Source organism: Lagopus muta, chromosome Z (genome assembly GCF_023343835.1).
Source record: "Lagopus muta isolate bLagMut1 chromosome Z, bLagMut1 primary, whole genome shotgun sequence".
Taxonomy (NCBI): domain Eukaryota; kingdom Metazoa; phylum Chordata; class Aves; order Galliformes; family Phasianidae; genus Lagopus; species Lagopus muta.
This window is the reverse complement of record NC_064472.1, coordinates 45,685,959-45,709,397: the sequence shown is the minus strand read 5'-3', so window position 1 is coordinate 45,709,397 and position 23,439 is coordinate 45,685,959. Positions and strand designations below refer to the sequence as shown.

Here is a 23,439-nt window from a genome sequence, read left to right as displayed (position 1 = left end):
TTAATTAAGTGGCAAAAAAAAAAGTGTCTTTGTCTAGTGTCCATTGTCCTTGGGGGTGTCAACAGCTGAGAGCCACGTTCTGCCTTCCATTTGGGGAGGGTGAAGTGATGTCAATACTTGACTAGACTGGAGTCACTGGAAAATCAAATTGTTTAAAGGCCTGAGTAAATCAGTTGGAGAAAGTCTGAAGGAGAGCTACAAGAAATGTCAGTGACCTCAAACACATGACCTGTACTTAAAAAAATATATATATATATTTTAATTAGATGTCTTCGTAGCCTCAGTTAAATGAAGGTTCTTGCCAAGAGTAAGCAGTAATCTGTCCTCTGCATGCAAGGTAAATGGAAAAACAGGCTTCAGTTGCTGTGGGAAACACCCACACCAGCACTTGGAATATTGTGCTCCAGTGAGGATAAAAAAGCACTGAAATTAATCAAGATCACGAAAGAGTCCATTAAGTCTACACCGCTGGGGAGGCTGCTAAGGCTAAGCTTGATAAACACGTGCAGGGTGATGTTGAAAAAGATCTATCTTCAGAGGGGTAGGGAGTGGACTAGGTGATCACTCAATCCTGCTTTTTCCATAAGGTAGTAGTGGCTTACCTCAGCTAGCTACCTCAGTAGCGAGGATACCAGTCAGGCACTTAGCCAAATCCTGGAATTCCTAGCCAGAAAAGCTGGGACACTCCGGTGACAAGGCTTTCCAGCAGTTCCATGCACAGACGAAGGATTTTCTCTGGAAAGGTATTTCAGATAGGGTTGTGGCCTACTTTGGCTTTCACTGATATTAGTGTTTATGACCACGGTTTAGAAATTTATTTGCAATCTTAAAAGCCAAGTATTTAAATGATTTTTTTTTTTTCCATAATTCACACAGTTTGGAGGAAAATGAGGAAGAGTTAACCACTGTGTAATTGTAAGTGTAGTTGCTAGTAGTTCAAAGGTTTTTTGAACAAAATAAAGCTAAAAAATGCATATAAGTAGAAAGATGTCACCACACTGCCCTGAAACTTTACATTGTTTGGAAAGCTATTTGAAGACAGTGTTATCTGTTACATATCCCTTGACAGTTAATCAGGAGTTGTACTCAGTGTTTAAGTATTATGAACATCTGGTTTTGGTCATTGAAGACAAGCCCCAGGTCAGCCACGCGTTGTGACACCATGTTTGTATAAGTCACGTAAACAGGTAGCCGACAGTTCCTCGGCTCCAGATAAGCCTGAGCCACATCTGCCTCACCCGCCCACGAAGGGCTCAGTTGCAGTTTTATTCATCCAAACAAAACTTAAAGACCATCTAAAATGAAACAGTTCTGTTCCACATTCTATCTTAAGGTTGCAGAAGCTGTATCTGTTTAACACATTTACTAAAAGGTTCAACTAAAAATTATGCTGTTTTTTTTTACTTCCTCTAATTGAGCATGCTTTTGAATTTTATGTGCATCAGAATGTGAATTTGCACTTTCTTAAAATTATTTATCAAGTCCATTTATTCAGCCTTTTTACAGCCTTTTTGTGTTGTTTTTTTTCAGGACTCTATGCTTGGGACAGAATAGAAATTTAAAAGTGCTCTTACTATTAACCAGGATCAAGACTGAGACAGCCATATGTGCTTCATAGTTTGAAGTTATCATATCCTTTAGCATATCTTTTTATCTCAACACTTACGTGAAAGTGGGAAGTCCTGCTGTCTCTGTGGTACAGATGAGTCAGTAGCAGAGAGGAACTTAAAACAATAATATGAACATCTGCATTCTTAATCATATTTCCTTTAATATTAAAATACGTATTTTAATGCTGGTATTATACACCTTTCTTATCAGCAAAGGCATTCTTATACATACTTAATATCTGTGCACACAATTGAATTTTCTAATGAAAAATTCAGACTAAAATATTTCAGCTGTTTAATACGTGGTTGGCTGTATGGATCTGATTCAGGTCCACTTGAGGACTTGAGGAGAAATTCCATGAGCAAATGTAGTCAGGTAAAAAAGATTTAACTGTGAGTTGCCGAATAAGTAATGGAAGCCAAGGCACTTTTTTTGGGGTGGGAGGCAGGGGGGAGCAGGCTCTGTTTGCATAACTTCACTGCCTTGCTCTTATATTTTGGAATGATGTACAAGATACTCAGTTGATGAGTAAATGTTGCTACTTGTTTAGTTACACAAATATTTAGGTCAGTTTGTTCCAGATATCAGGTATGGGTGCTTTAAATAATTAAAGCAAAGCTGGTAGTGATCATGTGTGCCTTTTCTTAGTCAGAGCCCTAGGTTTCACGTAATTTCTGTTGTGTTTTCTGGTTTAGTTGTGGTCACCCCATCTCACATTAGAATGCGTTATGAAATGAGTCTCTGGATACTTTTGCTGATGCTGTTGGTAACTTTCAGGGCATTCATTGTCCAGCCACTGGTGCATTACAGCCACTGGTCTGGTGGATCTTCTTAGATAATTAATAATTCTTGTCACTTAGAGTACTGCTAGATCAGACAAGTCATTCTTTTTTGCTCTTTTTTTTTTTCTCCTTCTCATTTCGTAGTAGTTTCTTATTTGTTGCAGAGCAACAAATTACAAAATGAATTCATTGGCCTGGGAAGATTAAAGCTCATTAGACTTACAGGCTGAAGTCTTTATCCTGTGTTACAGAAGCACTTTGCCTGGCCCTTTACACCATTTGCAGGAAGATTTCAGTACTCAGAATTTTAATATTCTCCACCATTCTCCCTTATTCTGAGACCCTTAGTGTAAGCTGTCTTTGCCCCAGTGCTCCTTCATTTATACCTGACAACTGTAAAAGACACCTCAGAACATTCTTCTTTTTTCCCCTTTGTCCTGTTGTAGCAAGTGCGAGGAAGCACTCAAAAAAATATTTTTATCCTGTTTCCCTTCCCCTGTGGCTTTTAAAGTCAATTCCAGGTTGAGCGCTTTGTGTAACAGCAAGGTTTAGACTTGCTCTTTCCACTTAAGGCAGTGACACAAGAGCTGTCTGGTCATGGTGCTCCTATAGTTCACTCCTTTTTACTTGAGATTATTTCTCCTTTGTATCTCTCAGCAGGTGTTGCAACTGCTGGAGCGGCGTCTCTTTTCCTGTTTTGATCTGCTTTAAGGAAGTTCTGCTCTAAAAGTTGGTTACGTAAAAATAGTATTCTCTTACTCAAGAAATAATCTATTTTAAATCTTATTTTATCTGCTGACAGCAGTGGAAAATGTAAAGTTATTGCTTTTCTTCTTGTCTTGTTAGTATTGCAGAAATAGAAAGAAGAAGTGTGTTCATATTAACAGCTATGGGGATGACCTACCTCAGTTCATCAAGTCCTGTCTGTTCCATATTGGACTTTAGCATGAGCTTAAATTCAGCCATGGTATTCACATCTGCTCCCAAATATTCACACTTTGCAGGGCGAAGTAGGCATGGTCATGGGTGCATAAGGCTGTGGTCAGTGGTCATTCTGAGCCAGCAGATTCTCCTGCAGCTCTGACCTTTTGTAGCTTTTTATCCCAGGGACAGACGTACTACAGACTGCTTGAGACTGTCAATGCTGGGATAAGTCCATACTAACTGTAATCCTTAAAAGAATCCTTAAAATGCTTACAAGCAGGTATAGGTTACCATGATTTAACTTCCAGAACTAACCTTTAAGCAGATACGCTTTGTTATTTTCTGGGCACTGGAAGTGTACAGATGCTTAATTATCATAGTGCCTTGATCTGTGATAGCTTGTTAAGCCCTGATCTTGATCACGTGTATCTGAACCCTGTTAACAGTTCAAACGTTTAGTGGCAGAGAAGCAAGCTGCAGGACTGAATTAAACTGATTTAAAGTAATGATTGTTTTCTAGGAAGTGTTCTATGAGTTCAGGGAACAGTTTCACTAGACCTTGAGCTGTAGTACTTAAATTTCCAGCATGTTTTTAAGCTGATTTTGCTTAAATCAGAGTGAAAGACAGTGGGTGTTCTTATTTCATGTTAATTAGAATAACTTTAGCTGAGCTTCAGTTAATTAGTACTAAGTTTATGCTAAACTGAATGTGTTACAGTGAAATAAGGAGCTGTATGAAAACACAGCTATTCTTGAACCGAGCTGAGTTGCGAGACATGACAGTGTACTGAAACACTTACTTCCTGAGCTATAAATACTTAATGTTTTAAACTGTCATGTTTCTATGAAAACAAACAGCTCTTGTCCTCTTTGAAGTATATGAATGTTCTGAAGCATTGTAAAACATTAGAATAGTATATACTGTGTGATTTTTAAAGTCATCTTCCCTTGGTCTCTCAGTGCTTTCATCTCTATGGAGGAATTAAAATCCACTGCTGTAGTACTTTACTTGTGATATTGTAATTAAGATTTGAATTCTGTCGTGACAGCTTTCCTCTAATTCCATTCTAGAACATGGGAAGTGACTTCTGTCTCTCTGTTGCTAACTACCTGCAGTAGTATGCTGCATGCTCTGCATGGTCTACATTAGATAATTCCATGCAGCAGTGAACAGTGGGTCTTACCCATGACTCATTATTTTTTTTCCACCCAGAAAGAGTATTCTTCGATTCTTGGATGCGGAAAGAGATGTCTCAGTGGTCAAAAGCAGTTTCAAGCCAGGAGATGTAATCCATTATGTACTTGACAGACGTCGCACCCTAAATATTTCTCAGGATTTGCACAGCCTTCTCCCTGAGATCTCCCCGATGAAGAATCGCCGATTTAAAACCTGTGCTGTAGTTGGAAATTCTGGCATCCTTCTGGACAGCGGGTGTGGAAAAGAGATTGATACCCATGACTTTGTTATAAGGTGAGTGTTCTGCTTTTGAACACACGGCCTGCTTTGCTTCTTGGACAAAAGCTGGGAGAAGTGCTTTAATCTCAGGGGTTATCTGAAATTACAGAAAAATTAATGTGAAACTGTGTTCCTCATTATGGGATTCCCCAGATTTGAATATGTTCCTGTATTATTTACAAGAGACTTTTTTCTAAAGTGAAAGTGAAACAAGAAGTGCACTTGATGAGAGGAGAGAGATTTGAGCTAATTATTTTTGCTGTTGTTTTTATTCCAAACAAAATAATTATTGTTATGGAGCCCATGGTAGAAAAAATGCAAAATATTTTCTTTTTCAAAAGTATTCTTTCTTTCAGTAGTGATGGCCTTTTCTTTCTTTAGCCAATAGTGATGGCCTGTTGTAAATTACTATGTTACTTCTGTGCAGCATGGGGTAAAATTTCAGTGTGATGTGTTGGTGCTGAACCAGATGGCTGCCATTAAGGTAATTGGAAGTCACACAAATTTTTTCACATTGCTTTAGAAACGTATCCATGCAGTTTGGGAAAAAATGATGATAGACTTCACTTTTTATTCATTCATCTGTCAAGTACATACAATAGAATACCGTTGGCCTTCATAAATCAATAGAAACTATGCAGAATAGTAGCTGGCTTCATCTGAGAGCCTGGCATTATAGAGATATAGATCACAAGATCACAGATTATCCATGGTTAATGTATGTAATATGATAAAAGGGGGTAAAATGGAGAATTCCTTTTATTTCAAATTAAAGTCAGAGCATACTTCAGGGTTATAGTTTCCTACATTCATCTTTTTACATTACAAAAAAAAAAAAAAGTTATATGCAGCATACATGATCACGTGATCTAATATCACCAATACATTTGGTAACCACTCACCTTTGGCTTTTGGGATTCTGGTGTTTGTAGTGTGGCAGACAGCTGTGTTTTTCTTCATCTCATTTTTCTAGAAGTAATACGTACTAATTCTGCTCACTACCTAGCACTGTTCTGAAAAGCAGTTAGTGTATATAGAAAATCACGAGTGCATCTAGGTATGTTGACTGATGAACAAAACTTGCAGAATCTCATGATGCTGAGTGCATTATATTTAAGTGCTACAAAAAGTAATTTATACTATTGGAGTTAAATTTATGATCCAGTTGATTTTGATGCTAATTTATGTTCTTTTTCTCTTATGAGATCTAAAACAAAGGTATTTGTGTTTGAGAGAAGGTCATTTCTTAGAACAGGAATTTTGATGGTAGATCCAACACCAACAGTACCACTAATTTTATGATTAAGCTGATGGTGAAAATCTGTGAAACCCTAAATTTTCATCTTTCTATTAAGGTGATATGAAGATCTTAGTAATAACAAATAAAGACAGAGAATAAGAGAATATGGGCTCTATCAAGAGTAAAGATATAGTCAATACCTAGTGGTTTCCCAGGTACTATCAGGTATAAATTAGTGTCTTTGAAAGTCATCCAAAGTTGCTAATAAGTGGCCATATTTCTTTGAGACAAGCCTTCTGTTTAACAGTGCTTCTCAAAGAGCTTTCATCTGACAAAGACACAAAGTAATTAGAATACTAAAATTTAGAAGAATGTTTAAAAATAGACATCTAAAATAGAGGTAAGTAGTAAGCATTCCTGAAATCCTACAAATTTTACAAGTAAAACAATGCAGTTGTTCTTTACTCAAGAGTCATTTTTGCAAGGAATGTAATGTAAGCATAAGCAGATTTACTGTATTTACTGGACATTTTAAAGTGGCCTCTTTTTTAGTTACTTGATCACTTGGGGACTTTGTTTTTGTAACATCAGAAATGAAGAGTCTAGGGACATGTCTTCTGCCAGGATAAAATGGATTAGTTCCACAAGTTTAGTGTAGTCATGCTTGCTTTGACAGCAGAAAATGTGACACACCTTGCTAAAATGGCAAGCACAGGGGCTCTTCACTAACAAAAAAAATAAAAAAAAACTTAGGATGTCTATACTAGTACTATATTATACTACCCTGTTTCTCATATCCTTTCTGTTTTTTCTATTTGTTTTTTTTACACCTTATCAATCCTTGCACCTCTAGAACTTTTGTGGTGGCAAGCTAAAGCAAAGTGCATGTTGCTGCAATGCCTGGAAAAGACTCTGAAGCATTCCCAAATCACTGATTCCATGAAGTAAATTAGAATGAAAATGTTAGGTAATTAATCTGATTGCATTTTAAATGTTTAAATAGCACAGTTCTGTTTCTGGAGCTGTTTTACACAAGATGCTCTTTTCAGCTGTTTCTATAGCTGTTGGGTCAAATGGTGTTCACTACATCTGAGAGTTAAATCTGAGATACATTTTGCTTTCCTGTTGTCTACACTTTTTCGTCCTGGAGGTCAGAGACCAGAACTGGTTTAGACATTACCTATCTCAACTGATGTTACTGTGATCTTGTTTCTGTTATAGTTTATATGGAAATAAATAGGCATTACTTTCAGAGTAACCTGCATACATTATAATTATCTCGTTTCTTCTTTCCCCTGTCCCTGTCTGCTCCCTTCCTCTTTTTTAATGGACTTTAGTTTTCATTATGGAACCTTTTCAAAAGCAGTTGCTAACTAGAGTTTTGCAATATTTTGATTAAATAAAATATGTAAATAAGTAGCAAAATCTTGTAGATTTACTCCTGGTGATGCTACTTCTGGAGAAATCTGTTTTGTTTTAGTTGGTCTATGTGGAAAATAGACCTGAAGTAGTTAAGACACGTTACATGAAGCTCTGCAGCTTCTTCACTGCCATAGTGAACGACCATGTCAGGATATCAGTATTTAATTGCGTCTTTGGATTGAAGTGCACAGTTTATATATTACAAATCCTTTTGCTCAGCACAGGATTTTTTCCTTCCAGTTTAACTCTCAAAATCTAGGAATCAAACTGGAAATTTTTGCTATCGTTGGTAATGTTATTTTAATAGACAAACCTAGCTCTTATTTTTTCAGTGTCACTTAACTACTTGCCTTGTCCAGTCTCATGCTTAGTGAATTTGAGGTGGAAAAAGCTTTGTAGTCATTTAATAGATCTGCTGCTTGATCCTGTGTAAGGAGAAGGATAATCTGTCCTAATTCCTCTCCTACCTGCTGGTTTTGTGGACATTTGTGATGTAAGCAGCAGACAATTAGCAGCTCTGTTCAGAAAGAATAAAATGACAGACCTGCCAACAATACTGTGGACATGTGATTTCTCGTTTCAGGAGGATAGCAGGAATTTCTCTGTATCTCCTTAAATTTTAATCCAAGTGGACAGTGATAGTATCTTTTTTCTTCTGTTTTGTTCCTTAAATTGATAGGAAAAAAAACAGTTGTAATTTTGTCAGAACCCTAAGTTTGAGGGTAGTAATTTACTTATATCTTGAAACTATTACCTTTTTGTTTTTAAGTATTAGTTTCTATATTTCAATACTCATTTAATTTGCCTTGCTTGGAGTACAGCCATTGTGCCAGTGGAGCTGGATGCACAAGGAATTAGATCTGTCAAAAGAGAAGTTGCCAGTTAAACAGACTTTACTTCAATACAAAACACTTCCTTTGAATGTGTCATCACTAGCTCATTTGAATATTTTCAGCTTTTAAATGTGGCACTCTTTTTTTTCCTTTGCTTTCTCTTACTTCTTTAGCGTCAAAATGCTTAACAAGTGCAATCTACAAATATACTTCTCAGTAATTTGGATGGCCTCCCATACTCATGAGTAGCCTTTGCCTCAGGAGATCCTTGGTTTCTTGTCAGATTTCAGATTTCTTGTGGCTGCATTTTCTTTTTGGCTTCACCTAATGATAACTGCAATGCTGGACGGTGCTGTGCATGATCAGTCAGTCAGCCTGTTCTGGGAACAGAAATGAAACAGAGATGTTTCGCTATGAAGCTGAACTTCTGTCAATAAGTAGCACCTGTGCCACAAATGCTGGTGGGCCACAGTACGGAATACATTCCATTAGTATTTAGAAGTCCAACATTGGAGCATTTTTCTTCTATCTTTTTTCTTTTTTAGGAAAAAATAAAAGTTAATTCCTAATATAAGAGGTGATTTAAGGACCTAAATTTAGAAAACTAATGGAATTGCAATAAGAAATGACTTCTATAAACTCATATTCACCTAGCTTCACATTATCCAAGTGCATCTTGAACACTGACAAGCACGGAAAGCATGGAGATCACCCACCTCTTTAGGAAATTCATTCCAGATCAGACTGGAATAAAGAAATTTTTCCTAATATCCATTCTGAACCTTCCTTGGTGCTGCTTTTTGCTGTTGTCTCACATTCTATCATTAGGAACCTTGTCCCTCTTTGTTTTGTCCTAACTCCCTCTCCCAGCTTTACCTAATATTTTGTCTCATTAGACCACCTTCTGAACACTTCTACTGTAGAAAATATGCTTAGAAGAATTAGGGGAATAAGTGGTTAGTCATCATCTTAGTGCAAGAGAAGAAAGAAGTAGCTAGAAAGAAGTAGCTAGAGATTCTGATTTAAATATATATATAGAAAGAAAATATCATTCATCAGTTTGTTAGGTTAAAAGAGTAAAGAGTGCACTTTAAATGGTTTTTTTATGGAAAAACAAAAGAAAACTAAAAGGAACTCAGGGAAGTCATTATTTGGCTTTTTTTTATTATTTTTTTTTATTTTTTTTTATTTTATTTTCCTGAGGCAAGAGACGTTTCATCTTTTTCCCTTTAAGCAGTCAAGAGCTCGAGCTCAGGAGAACCAGCTTTACAAATCTTGGTACAATCTGATGTATATTCACAGTGCTGGTGTTTACAGCTACTATTGTAATTGACCGAGCTGATTTTCTGTGCTGCATGTGACTATTATTTCCAACCTGTTCTTACTATCCCAGTGTTAGTAGCCTTGTTGTAAAGTTTGTCCTACTCAACTCTGATCTGCAGTCCACTTAGTTCAGTTGTCTAAGGTGAAGGTAGCAAATAAATACTTCTAGAATGAAACTGTATGTATATGGTGGAAGATACAGCATGTTGCAGAAAATTGTTTTGGGCTCAAATTTTAAACAATAGTATTGTTGCAAAGTATTAGCAGTGCAGCATGTGAGAAAGAGGGAGCTCAGTAAATGACAGTCTTCTATTTATTCTAATGGATTTAGTATAGCAGTGGCAACTTAATAAAAAAGTAAGGTTTTATTTATTGCATGCAAAATCCTAGGTACTTATTGTCAAAGCTGAGGTGTCAAAGCAGTTTTTACTCCTGTGGATGTGTGTGGAGTTCTGTGCCTAAATAAGCAGGAAAGGCTATTGTCTGTTTCAAAGTGTTTCAGTTAATAGACTTCTTAATTTACTTGGCAGAAAGTAGGTATATGAGTTTACGTATAGGGTGTTTTCATGAAAGAATCCTGAGAACTGTTGTGGAAGAATCCTGGTAGATTATTGATACTGGCTAGCAAAATTAACTCTAAAATTTCAATAGCTATATGAAGCTATGTTAACATATAAAGATGCATTAGAGTTTAAGATAAAACTCAAAACTGAGTAACAGAAGTTATTTACATGCACTCAAGTCTGAAGGCAAACATACGATAGCCTTTTATTAGCTTTGAAATGTACTTTTCTACAAAGATTTCTGGAAATTATCTGGAAATACATATTTTCTTGTGCAAGCAGTTCAGAATGAGTGTTACCATTACACACAAACTCTTGTACATATGTGGAGAAAGTTTATTGAGCAGATGTGCAAAGTTACAGAAAAACGTAAATCCATTTCCCAAGAAAACTCACGTCATGATAAAGCTGGACAACTGTATCTCTTCAGAGTATGTAGGGTTAGTAGCCTTATGAACATTTATTTCTGAAGATGATTGCACCACTTTTCTTGATAATTACAGAATAAGGTGTTGTTCTGAGAAATTAGTATTGTTATCTAGGCCTAGATCGTGTGTATTAATTGCTATCAATATGCTGAATTATTTTTATATAACATGAGTATCTGACCAGTAGAAGATGCTAAGGGATTAAGCTTAAGCAGTAAGTTCATTGTGCCAGAAAATAATTGCAGAACTAGTAGAATGACATAATGTTTGGAATATAATAACATGGAAATGTTTTAAAAGACTTACATCTGACATCACTTAGCATCCTTTCACTCAGCTAAAAAGTTTGCTAAATCATGAATATACGGTTTCAAGGTGCTGCACTGGTACGTATCAGCTAGAGGTGAATTCACAGAAGATTTCTGGAGATGATTTGTCTTAGGTCTGACTCATCACTAAAATCACAGGTAGTTTCTGAACTACAGACACCTGCCTCTTGTGCTGCCTATAGAGAAGGGCTTCCTGCTTATGATACATATATTTATATGACAGAGACAAAAAGACATGGAGAGCAAAGGCCTGATGGAAGCGACAAAATTACTGCAGGTTGGACAAGGTTTGACCATAAGACATCACGGCAATTATTTTTTTTCCAAAAATGTAATTTCAAAATGAAATAAAAACATTAAATTTCAAAACATCTGATCAGCTGCAGTGATATTCTAAAAAAACCAAAAATCTTTTTAACATGAGCTAAATTTAATTTGTCAATTATACTTAAATACTGTACTGAGCAAAAAGGCAATGAGTATATAAATTATACCTAAATTGGCTGACATGATTTCCTGTAAGCATGTGCGTTGTTGGTAACGAGAAGATGAGAAACGAGCACTAATGAAAGGTAATAGATGTTACAAGGCATACTCTGAGCTATGCTTTTTAAAGAATGATGACATTGTTCTCAAACACACAAAAAGTCTTTTCTAACTGACTTAGTTGCAGTCAATGCCTTTCGTTTTTTCGAAGTCTGAAAATGTTGGCAAGATGCTATGTGCAGTCACACCTACTATCACTGGTAGTTTTTCCTCATGTCAATTGAAATAGGCTTGCACGTTCATTTTTAGCTTTTCCTTCATGCATACATTTTTCTGAGTTAATGTTTCATATTTATTTTCATTTTTTCCATTAATTTCTTTCTCTTCAGGTGCAATCTAGCTCCCGTGGTGGAGTTTGCTGCAGATGTGGGAAATAAATCTGATTTTATTACCATGAACCCATCAGTTGTACAAAGAGCATTTGGAGGCTTTCGGAATGAGAGTGACAGAGAAAAATTTGTGCATAGACTATCCATGCTGAATGACAGTGTCCTTTGGATCCCTGCTTTCATGGTCAAAGGCGGAGAGAAGCATGTGGAGTGGGTTAATGCATTAATCCTTAAGAATAAATTGAAAGTGCGAACCGCCTATCCATCACTGAGACTTATTCATGCTGTCAGAGGGTAAGTGTCTGGAAAAGACTGGTCTGTCCTTGGCACAATGAAACTCATAACTAGAATTTCTAGCAGCCAGAAAAAAAGAGGGCGTAAATTGTTAAAACTATTAGCATATTTCCCCTATTGTTGTAATGGATTGCATTTATGGTGAAGTAAGCTTGTTCGGCAATAAATGTCATCCACTCATTTAGCCCACTGTAATGCAAACAATTGAAATGCGACAGCACAATAACATTTTTCTTCTGCTTTTACATGCAAAGTATTTTTGTGCTCATTAGAGTGAGAAATTGATGAAAAACAGACAGGAGTCAAAGAGTATTTGTATTCTTAACAAATCAGAGGACAATAAAAGTGCTGTTTGTTTTTTTTGGGGGCAAGACTATGGAGTAAAAATATAAATTCAGGCAACGTATTGGAGGTAGGGTAACAACCATGCAGATAATGAAGTCTGGCAGATCCGAAAGTAATGAGCTCCTTTCCAAAATGCCTAAGATTTTGTAGCAAACTTTCTTCTTTTTAATTCAGCCAGGTGCTTGGTCACTTCAAGAGTATTGACCAGAAAGATTCACGTTCACTCTTTGTACAGAGGCGTGCTTCTTTTCAACCTCATAATCAAACAGAACTCTTAGTTGAAGGCTCCATTGCAAGTATGAGTATGTAGGGCTCTATATGAAAAATATTCAGAATACGATTTATCTATTATATTATATATATAGATATATATTATATCTATTTGTTATGTGAAATATGACAGTGTGATAATATTCAGCATCTGTTCCATTGAGCTGTCTAATTCATGGAGTTTTGGGAGACGTCTTAAAGCTTGCACAGCAGTTAATGATTATGTGACTGCCTAAAAAGTTTGCTGCTGTTAACAGCAGCAAAGATGGGAGCAGAGGGGATTTTTCATCTGAAAGCCCAGAGTAGTATGAGAACATGAGAATAAAGCTTAGAAATGTGTTTTTCTTTTGGGTATTAGTGCTTTTGAGTGTGTTTCTCCTCTTCTGCCGTGTCCCAGATAGAACGGCTTTGTTCTTCATATGGTATAATTCTGGCACTGAAAGAAATCACTGTCACTTTTGGGATTTCATTGATTTTTCACTATGTTTCTCAGTTTTCAAGTGGATAGTTCTTTTATTATACAGTTACAATTCAATTACTTTTGGGCCTTGATTGTGTTGAATTTTCAGGTGTTCAGAGTGCCTATAGCACAGTCCACAATAATGAGGCTTGTTAAATGTAGGTTAAATGTAAGGAGTGAGAGTCAACTCTACATAGGTTGCATTAAACTTTTCTAAGATGTGGTTGGTTTCTATTTTAAATGGAATATCATGGCAGTATGGGAAACAAATGAGCAAAAAATATTTTTGAATTAAGCATGCCTAAGCTAAAAATTAATATTTTCTGCAAGTGAACTGAGTGTTAAATCAGCCCATTTTGAGCAGTAAGACGTGGGAGAATTTAAGCAAGCTATGGGTGTTAATTTCAGTTTGAAACTGAAGCGCAGCTAACCCCAGTGCCATTTAAAGAAACATGTGCAGTGTAGCTACATAATTTTAAGTAAAATATTCATGTTTTATTCTGTTAATGCTCATGTCTTTTTCAAATCCGGTAAACTGCTATTTTATGAGCTTATGAAGAGACACTTCCTAAAATATACACCTATGAAACAGTCCTTGTTTTATGAATCTGAACTATTTTTGTATATTTTCAATACTTTTGCAAGCTGTGCGTTTTGCAAGTGTAAGTCTTTGTGACCACATAAAGTAAACAGTGATGACCTGTGGAGGGCTCACGGTGCTGCAAAACAGAAAAGATAAAATAAACACAACCTGAAAACAGCTTCTAGTTGGATGAGAAAACAGGAAATGTACCCACAAAAACTGCAGTTAAAACACTGCAAGGCTTGTGCAGACCTTTCTTAATAGGTGTCTGAGCACATGTGTGCAATTGAGATTGTAAGGCTTATGCTATGTCTTTCAGTGTCTTAGGCCATAAGAGGGAAATGAAGTTTGAGTTGTTGATAAAAGAATGATAAGGAAATCTGAACTGCAGGAGGTGTGTTCTCTCGTTTGTCTTCCTTTACATGAGGAAATGACTTGCATGTACATTTTCAACTTCTGTTGTGTAGAGTGCAGTGCTCTCAAATATTTCTATCTTTGTTTCAGTGCGGCATAATAATCTTTTAATTTACAAATGCTTGGAGCAGTCGTTGTCCTCTGTTTCTAACTGTAACATCCTCAAGCTCCTTTCAACTTCCATACAAATCAAAGTTCACTTATTCTCCTTCTCTTGTGTTAATAATACCAAAACATTCTGTCTTCAAGAAGCCATATTTTGGATTTAATAATAATTGATACGAAGGTAGTTAGAACTACTTTAACTTAGACTTCAGTGATAAGAGAATCACTCAGAAAAGTCAGCCTGGCTCATATTGCTTCCCACATTTTTAAATCATCCTGGTGTAACTAAAGCACAGTGAGAATTTTCTTAGATTGTGCCAAAGACATAATACCAGGAGGATGTACTGAACTAGCATACTTAGTTTGAAAGTATATGCTTATGGAGGTGAATAAAAGGTGCAGTTTTATCTTTAATAAGCTAAAGTAGTCCCTTAGCTGTTTTTGAGAATTTCAACAGCCTTGCTGGTTTTTGTTTCGAGAGCTACACCACATCCTTATCATTCAGCTGGGTGAAATGAGGCTTGTATTTGAAACGTATTACACTGCAACTACAGGTCTTTATAATCCAAAAATATACAATTCTGTACTGCAGCCTGAAAACTTACTAAAAAGAGCGTATAACTACCCTTAACAGGTTTCAGTTCTGACTTTTTTTTCCTGAAGAACAGACTGCTTGTGAAAATGTAAATTGATATTGAGTTATTTAACACACCTACAATTTTATGAAAAAACATAGAAATGTAGTGTATTGTGTGCTAAATAATTTAATAACTAATGCTTATAAATTCAGTCTGACGTACTTAGTAGTAATAGAGATCTTTAATGCTGAAGGATGCAGGCTGATGGCCATAAGGCTTGGAAAGGATTGCCTCTGTTCTTTTTGTACGTATCACACTGCCACGTTGTTCAAGCAAATTAGATTCTTCCTTCATTAGTCTGTAAACCATAAGGCATAGTTAGTTGCCAAAGACAGGACAGTAGTTTTCTTGGACTTCTGTTGTAATCTAGAGTCACTAAACTCTGTGCTCTATTAAATAATAACAGCAGTTTTGCTGCAATTGCATACATCTTTGAGATTCTGTCCTTTTTTTTTTTTTCCTTTTCTTTTAATAAAAGCAATTTTCTGATCAGTACTTAGTGTTTGGGAGGTGATCTTGGTCACATGCTAGCATAAAGTCTGTATTCTGAGAACATTCTGAAAACTTTTTTCTGTCTGTTCTTGCATGTTTTGGGTCATAAGAGAGGTAATGTGGTGTTTAAAAAAGAAATTGCTTTTTTTTTTTTTTTTTTTTGGTGGATTCCATGGCTTATTAAACTTATGTGAATGATGTCTTCTCCTCTAAAATCTCAGAGGGATTCAAAGTTTTGAGAAGAGATTATATAAACACTAAGTCCAGCATGGCAACTAGTATCTTAACCGACAGCATAAATTTTAAATGGCTGAGGTATACATATATTTAACTTGAGCTGTCTAATACCAGGATGATCTAGTAGTTCCATATGGTAATTTCTAATTTTCTTTTTTTTTTAACTTTTGTACTTCTTGCTCAACAAGTTCGTTTATCAAGTTAAAAAATGGGATTTAAAAAGTGTTTGGGGGGCAGTTGCATGATTTCCTCTTGAAGTGTTTCTAAAAGCTTTTTTAATGGAATTTTTAATGTCACTGCGCACACATTATTGACAAAATAATTGAGGTAGTTAATACCAAACTGAGTTCAAGATAGAGGTAGAATCTATAAATGACGAGCTTAATTGATTAAAGGGATTCTTTGCTCTGTAATGCCAGTGCTAGGAAGGTTAATTCTAAATAATTAAGATGAACAAAGAGCATTATTATTTTTTTTTAATTGAATTGAGCAACAAATTTCAGAAACTTTGATTTATTAATAGAGCTGAGATTTCATACTGAACACTTTCATTATTAGGATTATTTTTAATGATCTATTCCAGGTGTGTGATTACCCTTTGAAGCATAAAGTGTGTCTGTATAATCTAGTCTCAGTAGCAGAGTTCCACTGGAAGGCGTGCTCAACTGCAGTGTAGGCAAACAGGAACTGAGCTTACAGGGATCAGAGTCCAGATGCTCGTGTTTATTTCTGATGGTGGCAAACAACTAAACCTGGAAAGAGGAGGAGCAGATGCTTTTTGCTGTTGGGGCTGTCTTTTAGTTCCCCCGGGGGATCAGGGAGAGTTGCTGAGGCTAGGCACGTTGATGCATTGGAGGCTAGAGTTAACTCTCAGAGCCCACATCTGCTGGCGCATATTGGAAGACATGGGCTGAAGATGCGGAAACATTCTCACTCCTGCCAACACTGTCCTTTTATCTTCTGCAGTTTTCTGAGAAATTTTTTCTCACGTTTCCTCCCTGTCTCTGCAAAACAAAATTCTCACATTTATCTTAATGTGTGAGAATCTTTTCTTGGCTTTTTTCCTGTTGGAGTCATCCCATGAACTGTGAGTCACTCACCAGCAGTAAATTGTTGCAACTGCTTCACAGAAGATTCCTTCAGCCTTAGGGGTACACAACAACTGCATGAGCATCCTGTGGGATTAGCTTGGGCTCCACTAACTTCCTCCTTGCTACTGCCTTTACGAGAGTGGTATTAGACTTGATCCTACACTAAACACAGCAGAATTCCCACTGAAATCTCTGTGTTGTGCCTGTGTAAAGAGTATGCCTCGTCTATTTATGGGCATTTCAGTGCAGAGTCCTTTTCCCTTTGTCAGTGAAAGCAAACAGCTGTCGTTTGAGTGGAGTGACCTTTTGCACAGCTTCAGCATAGCTCTGGAGTCCTTCACTGTGAGAAATACAGAAGTACTCTGAGAAACTGAAACGGGCAGAAATTGAATACTTCTCCAGTAGCTCTCTGCTAATAAAGGAACAATTGCCAGGAGCAATTGAAACTGTAAACAGTCAGTTCCTTTCTTTACTGCTACCATATTGTTTCTTACTGCTAAAATATGTTCCAAAAGAAAAGCTATTTTGAAGTACGTGGATTACAGTCACTGCAGAAATCAAGGAATGAAAAAGATGGACAATAAGCTGAAAATAACTGAACAGATTTAATATAAAATAAGAAGGACTCTTACATCACACCAGAAAAAATACTCAATATGTGGAAAAAAAATCAGATTTCTCTTTCAGCTTTCCAGTGAACTACGCTCCTGTTTTCTATAAATGTGGGGATAGAAATAGTATTTTTCTGTCACAAGTATCCTTCTGGCTTGGTCTAACCTATTAGTAGAGCTGGCTTTGTCTGCCAGATTCTTTGAAACCAATGGGACACCAGCCAGTTGGGATTTTCAAAACTTGAGTTGTATGAAGACATTCACCATATCTCAAGATCTTTTCCTAATGTGAGAAGAGCATGTGGCACTCCTCTTCCTGAGGCAGAGACACCACCAAAGCACCCAGGCCAATCTCAGCCCAGCAGCTGATGGCCAGGGCTGCTGGAGCCCTGCATGCCATGAAAGTTATCAGTCTGCTTAACTGGGCTTAGAGCTCCTCAGCATGTCCAGCTGATTGCTTTGCACAAAATCTCCTTTCTCCTTCTGGTTTGGGGAAGTTTAGGAAAGATGAGATGTGATGCTTTTTGAGAGAAATAAGTCTTTTTTCAATGGGAACAAACTCAGTTATAGTAGGGGAGGACACAAAGGGGAAACAGAACATATGAAAAGTAGTGCTTCCTGTCTTATTATGTTGGCCTGCAACAGGGGCAGACATTGATGATATGAAAGCAGAAGTTGAACCTTGCCACCGATATTCTGTTACACGTTGTTGCCTTGTGGCAGATGGCATCTGACACGCAAGTGCGTATGAGCAAAGGTGTGTGTAAATGAGTTCCTCCATGTGGAAAAAGTGACACTGAATATTCATTGATGTTTGATGTACATTTCTGGAGACCAAACAGTGGATGTGAGCACAGCTGGACTGTGCATGAATGTGGCATGTGACCTCTTGTTTGTAGTTGGCAAAAATGCATGGCTAGTGTTTGTGATTATGTTGAAAGAGGAGTGTTTTGTAGCTGAGAGCTTTCTCTGTCAAATAATGTTGTTGTGCTTTTTGTATATGTTCTAGTTTCCATGGAAAGAAATAGGAGGCATGATTTTTGAAGTGACCTTTGTTTTTTATAAATGTATTTTTCATAGTTTAGTCCATTCAGCAGAGTAGAACCTGAAAAGTCAGGTCATGATTGTAGAGAGACAACCTTTATTCTTATTTATTTGTTGATAATAAAGATCTGGGTTGTTTCTTTGTGTGTGTGTGTGTGTGTGTGTGTATGTTCCTTTTGCTGTGGCAACTGCTTTGCTCCTAAATGAGCAATGAATGTACTTAGGAATTGTAAAACTTACTCTACTAAGGTTGAATTTTAGCTTTCAAGCAGATGAGAGCAGCGGACTTGGTTATATGAAAAATAGCAAGGAAATTGCTTATTTTCAAGTTTTTGAAGCTTAGTTTTTGGCTGTTAGCATGACTGTTGGCATCTAAGGGAGGGATAAACTACACATAGGTTATTCATGCACTATATTTACATCTTCATGTTTGACAGCAGTTTTGCTACTGATCTGTTATTTTTCAATTGTTTTGTATGCTCTTGCATAAAATCCTTTAATTTCTGTGTTTTTGAAAAGTAGACAAAAGTGCAAAGTTAATTAATTCTTATTTGTCTGTATCTTGCTCCTGTAACAATAATTGTTGATGCACAGCAGAAAAGCAAATCAGAAACAGTTTTCACAGACTGTGAAGGAGGTCCTTGGAGTCCATAAAGAGCCATGTTTGATGGGCAGTGCTAATGGGATGGAGAAGAGTTTTTCAGTGCTTTTGATGCATGAAGTAAGCTGTCGATTTCTGTATGATACATGTGTGAATGAGGAAGTTCTGTCAGGTTTACTTTTATTTGTTTAAAGGAAGGTGAAACTTACAGTTCTGCTAATTTTTGTTTTGTCTGAAATGGTTAGGTAGACTTTTCAAAAATCTGTGTATTTAGCTTTCATGTTAATGAACTTCTGTGATAAGGAGTAGTTATGTCATGTATCTAGCCAGTAACTTATTTCTTCACGTGGTCAGTTAATTTTCTAAGTAGAGTGGAAATTAGCAAACAGATATGGTTTTAAAAGATGTGACTAAAAATGGCTGATTTTCCTGCATAGATGATTCTGAATTTTTCAGTAAAATTGAAGCACTAGTATGATATGGTAGATTCTACTAATTCTAAATATATTAATCTCTTTTCCAAACTGATTCTTCATCTGGAATAAGAAATAAAAATAGTTAGAAAAAGAAAATTAAGAAGACTTGAGTGTTTTTTTTGTTGTTGTGGTGGGGTTTTTTTTGGTTGTTTGTTTTTTGTTTTTTTTTGGAGGGGGGGGGGTTTAAATCTTCATTACATATTTTCATAGGGAAAAAAAAAAAAAAAGATAAAAATGGATACACATACTTATTCTGGTTCCTTTGTTCTGTGATATACTTCTGGATGTCCCATTGATTTTTTAAACTGAGCTGGAAAAGGAACACTGTATGCCATGTTTTTCAGAATGGACAGTTTTGGCAGAGGAACAGTGATTCTAGCAGGCCCTTACAGTCACCTTTTACTCCAGCTCAAATAATGGGATAGTTTATTAGACTGAATAAACAGTCCAGTCCTTCAGCGAAGTGGTACTCTGGGACAAATAGTGCCAGTGCATGAATGAGCAGTTTGGCTTGATGTCATCATAGCCTCCCGTTTTAGTTCAAATGAGCTTCTTCAAAAAATGTTCTAACAGGTTTGTTAGAAGTTCCTGGATTCTCCTTGTATGGAGAAAGACTCCAATACTTCAGGTCAGAGCTAAATAGAATTAGGCATTTTAAAGTTAACCAGTGCTGAAGCTAATCACTACCTTACTTCCAAAGACTGCTTGTGAGGAAACACTCTGCCTGTTCCTTAAAAGAGTACTTAGATGTTACACAAAAAAGCACATGTTCCCCCTGCTTTGTGAAGTGTACAACTAGGTCTGGCTGTAATGACATTAATGTTCTTCACAGTAGCCCTGTGCAACAGCGCACAGAGGCTGTGTTCTGGACTAGTGGCTGAATCACTGTTGGTAGCATACCACTGTTGTGGCATCAGGGCCTTCTCCATGTCTTGCTCTTCCCCACAGTGAGCTGACTTGAGTGGAGAAGAGGCTGGGAAGAGGCACAGCTGGGACGATTGACCTGAGCTCACCAAATGTATCTTCCGTGCCACATAAAGCCATGCTGAGCAAAAAAAAACCACAGTAGATAAATATCTTTTTTGTTGTTGTCTTTTCGTCTTCCAGCATAGCCACTGCTGAAATACTGAGTGGCTGGGCCTTTAGTCTATGTGTGGAAGATGCTGAGTTACTATCTGTGCATAACTTCAGATTTTTTTTTCCATTTCCTTTGTCTAGTAAGCTGTCTTTATCTCAGTGCATGAGTTATCACACTTTCACTCTTCCTGTCATCTCCCCCATCCCACTGGGGAGGCAGTGAGCAGCTATGTAGGGGAAGTGAACTCAAGCAAAATTGAGTTTTTCAATGGCTAGAAAAGAGCTTCTAGTCTGTTTGGTTTGCATTGGAGAATTAAAATATTTGGTGAGTTACAAGATGAGGAACCGGGTGAGCATTACTTATTCCATGTGTTTGTGAAATTAAAAGGCCAGGTGGTTAGGTCAGTGCTGTAATGTGTACAGAGTTCCTAAGCACTGAACACGTTTGGAAAGAAAGTAGTTGACCAATCAGGTGACAGTTCTAGATTGTGTTTCTTTGAAATTAGAATTGTGACACACCGCAGCTCAGTTAGAAGCTCCCTACACAGGGAGTAAGGTTTTAATCTCTTGCCAGTTTTCTTGCCTCTGCCTTGCTGTACACTGTCTTGTGCACCTCTTTCAGCTGATTCCTGGGAATTTTGTTCTCAGGTGTCTTGCTGTCCTAATGCTCCTGTATAGACAATGAAGACATGTTTTTTGTGTATGGGAGATTAAGTTGTATGTGAGTTCATATTCGCTAACAGATTGAGTTTGCTGATCTGAAGTCTGATTTTGAGATTTGTCCTTTAATCTTCGGCAAGTGAATTTATGGATCACAAGAAAAGAATATGAATTGTATTTGTAAATGTAAAAGAAAGTAATTTTATTTTTACATTGCTTTTCAGTATTTCCGTTTTGAAATAACACTTGATATGCCTCAGAAGCACTGCAGACGTGTTATTTACATTTCTGTTTTTAGTGGGCACAAGTGTAATTGTGTTCTTTGAAGCGTGTGTTTAGTGGAGTAGTCAAAGAAAATTGACTTAGAGAAAGCTATTGCTAGAGCTTATATTTCTTTTTAATCTTAGTTGTACTGTATTAACCAGCAGAAGGATACAGGAGAATTTCCAACCAGACTAATTGTTTTCTCTCACAACTTGCAAGTGAACATTTGCAAAAGGATCTGAGAGGAGACCCTACAAAGAATAAGAGCAACTGCTGGTTTCAGAACATCTAGGAGGTTCATGGGGTTTTGTGTTGTTTTTTTTTTTGCTGTTGTTGTTTGTTTTCCCATCTTCATTTCAGTATAAAAGAGGGCACAGTCACCAGAGGTGCTGGAAGGAGAGGAAGTAGTGGGTACGCTGGAGTCATACTGAAACCAACAGGTGGCACGTCTTAGTCTTATGTCAAAATCTTTATCTTCAGATGAAGCCTGTAACATGCAGAAGGCCTAAAAGGGTCGTATCCTCCTCTTCATGTTCCAGACAGATCTTACAATCTAAAATTCATCTGCAGGCTTTCCAAACTTTGAATATGCATGCTGGCAAGAACTTTCCAGATGGGGCCCTTCTCATGTTTAGTCTGTAAGGGACAAAGTAAAAGATGTAAGAAAGAGAATGTAGACCATGGTATATTGCTCTTCAAGACAGGAAGCTTTCAGAAAATAATCCTGAGTGTTTTAGGTGTTTTTTTTCTTGGGGGGGGGGTTGGTTTTTCGTTTTTTTTTTTTTGTTCTTTTTTGTTTGTTTGTTTGTTTGTTTGTTCCTTCTACAAAGCTAGTAGTCATTTAAAAATCACAAAGGTTAGAGCCCAGAAGGCTGTTAAAGACAAGACCCTAGAAAGAGTACTTCTTTTGATGCTGCAGTGTGTTCTCCCTTTTGAGCAGTGAGGTATACTTACTGGCAGCAGCTGGGAAGCTGGATGGCCACATGAATCTTCATAAGCTGTGAACATCCTGTAGAGACTGTGGGGCTGCTGTAAGGAATGGGTGTAAACTGGTGCTAGAAAAAGAGTGCGGGGCTTGACTTACAGATCCACCGATGACCACTGAGATTTCCACTGCCTGTAAAGGATTTATCTTGTGATTTTCTAGAGGATGTGAAGCTCTGTAGTTTGGATTTCTTAGAGACCCGAGGGACGTTTCGTATAGGAGCAGATCTGTAGGGTCAGTGCAGATTTTTTTTCAAATACTGGCCAATCATGACAAAGTTTTTGGTTTTTTTTATATTTTTCTACGCTCTTTTTTGAAATATGTGGTATAACAGACAAATTGATGCAGGAAGCTGTCATGTTGGCAAATCTGGGAGGACGGCAGTATAAATACAGGAAGTCTTTCTGGAAGAAAATCAAGCACTAATCTCCTTGCTCATTAATCATGGGAATTTGTGTTGGAAATCGCCTGAAAAATTTATCAGTGCAATCTGCAGCCTTTCTCATAGTCATCACATGTTAAATAATGACCCAGTGTAGTAGTGACTCAAACCATTTTTTTCTCAGTCTGTTGCATGTGCTTGTGAAACCAGTTGTAGGGCTTGGCAGAGCTCTGATCACATTTTATTTGCTGATAAGTAGCATTATGGTTGGCATTGTTCTAGCTGTGCATTCTAGCCGTGAAGCTAGAGCTTAACAGAATATGAAAAATGAACATTTTGCTCTTTAAATACACTGATTCTTTGGCATAGAATCATAGAATGGATTGGATTGGATGGATCCTGGATTGGAAGGGATCTCAAGGATCATCCAGCTCCAAACTCCCTGCGACAGGCAGGACTGCCAGCCACTAGATTAAGTACTAGATAGTTTGCCCAGAGCCCCATCCAACCTGGCCTTGAACACCTGCAGGGATGGGACATTTACAGTGTCTCTGAGCAACATGCTCTTGAATCTATCAGTAAGAACTTCACCAGCATCTACTCTAAATCTTCCCTCCTTTACCT

The 23,439-nt window shown here is 37.1% G+C and overlaps 1 protein-coding gene across 2 annotated transcripts in view; it reads left to right on the top strand.

Moving 5' to 3' along the window:
* Positions 1 to 23,439, top strand: part of ST8SIA4 (ST8 alpha-N-acetyl-neuraminide alpha-2,8-sialyltransferase 4) — a 49,223-nt gene that overhangs the window by 10,545 nt on the left and 15,239 nt on the right. For both annotated transcript variants that reach the window (XM_048931873.1, XM_048931874.1), the window contains 2 exons: positions 4,531 to 4,788; positions 11,787 to 12,080. In XM_048931873.1, coding sequence (XP_048787830.1) covers positions 4,531 to 4,788; positions 11,787 to 12,080 — 552 coding nt within the window. The remainder of the gene's footprint in view (positions 1 to 4,530; positions 4,789 to 11,786; positions 12,081 to 23,439) is intronic.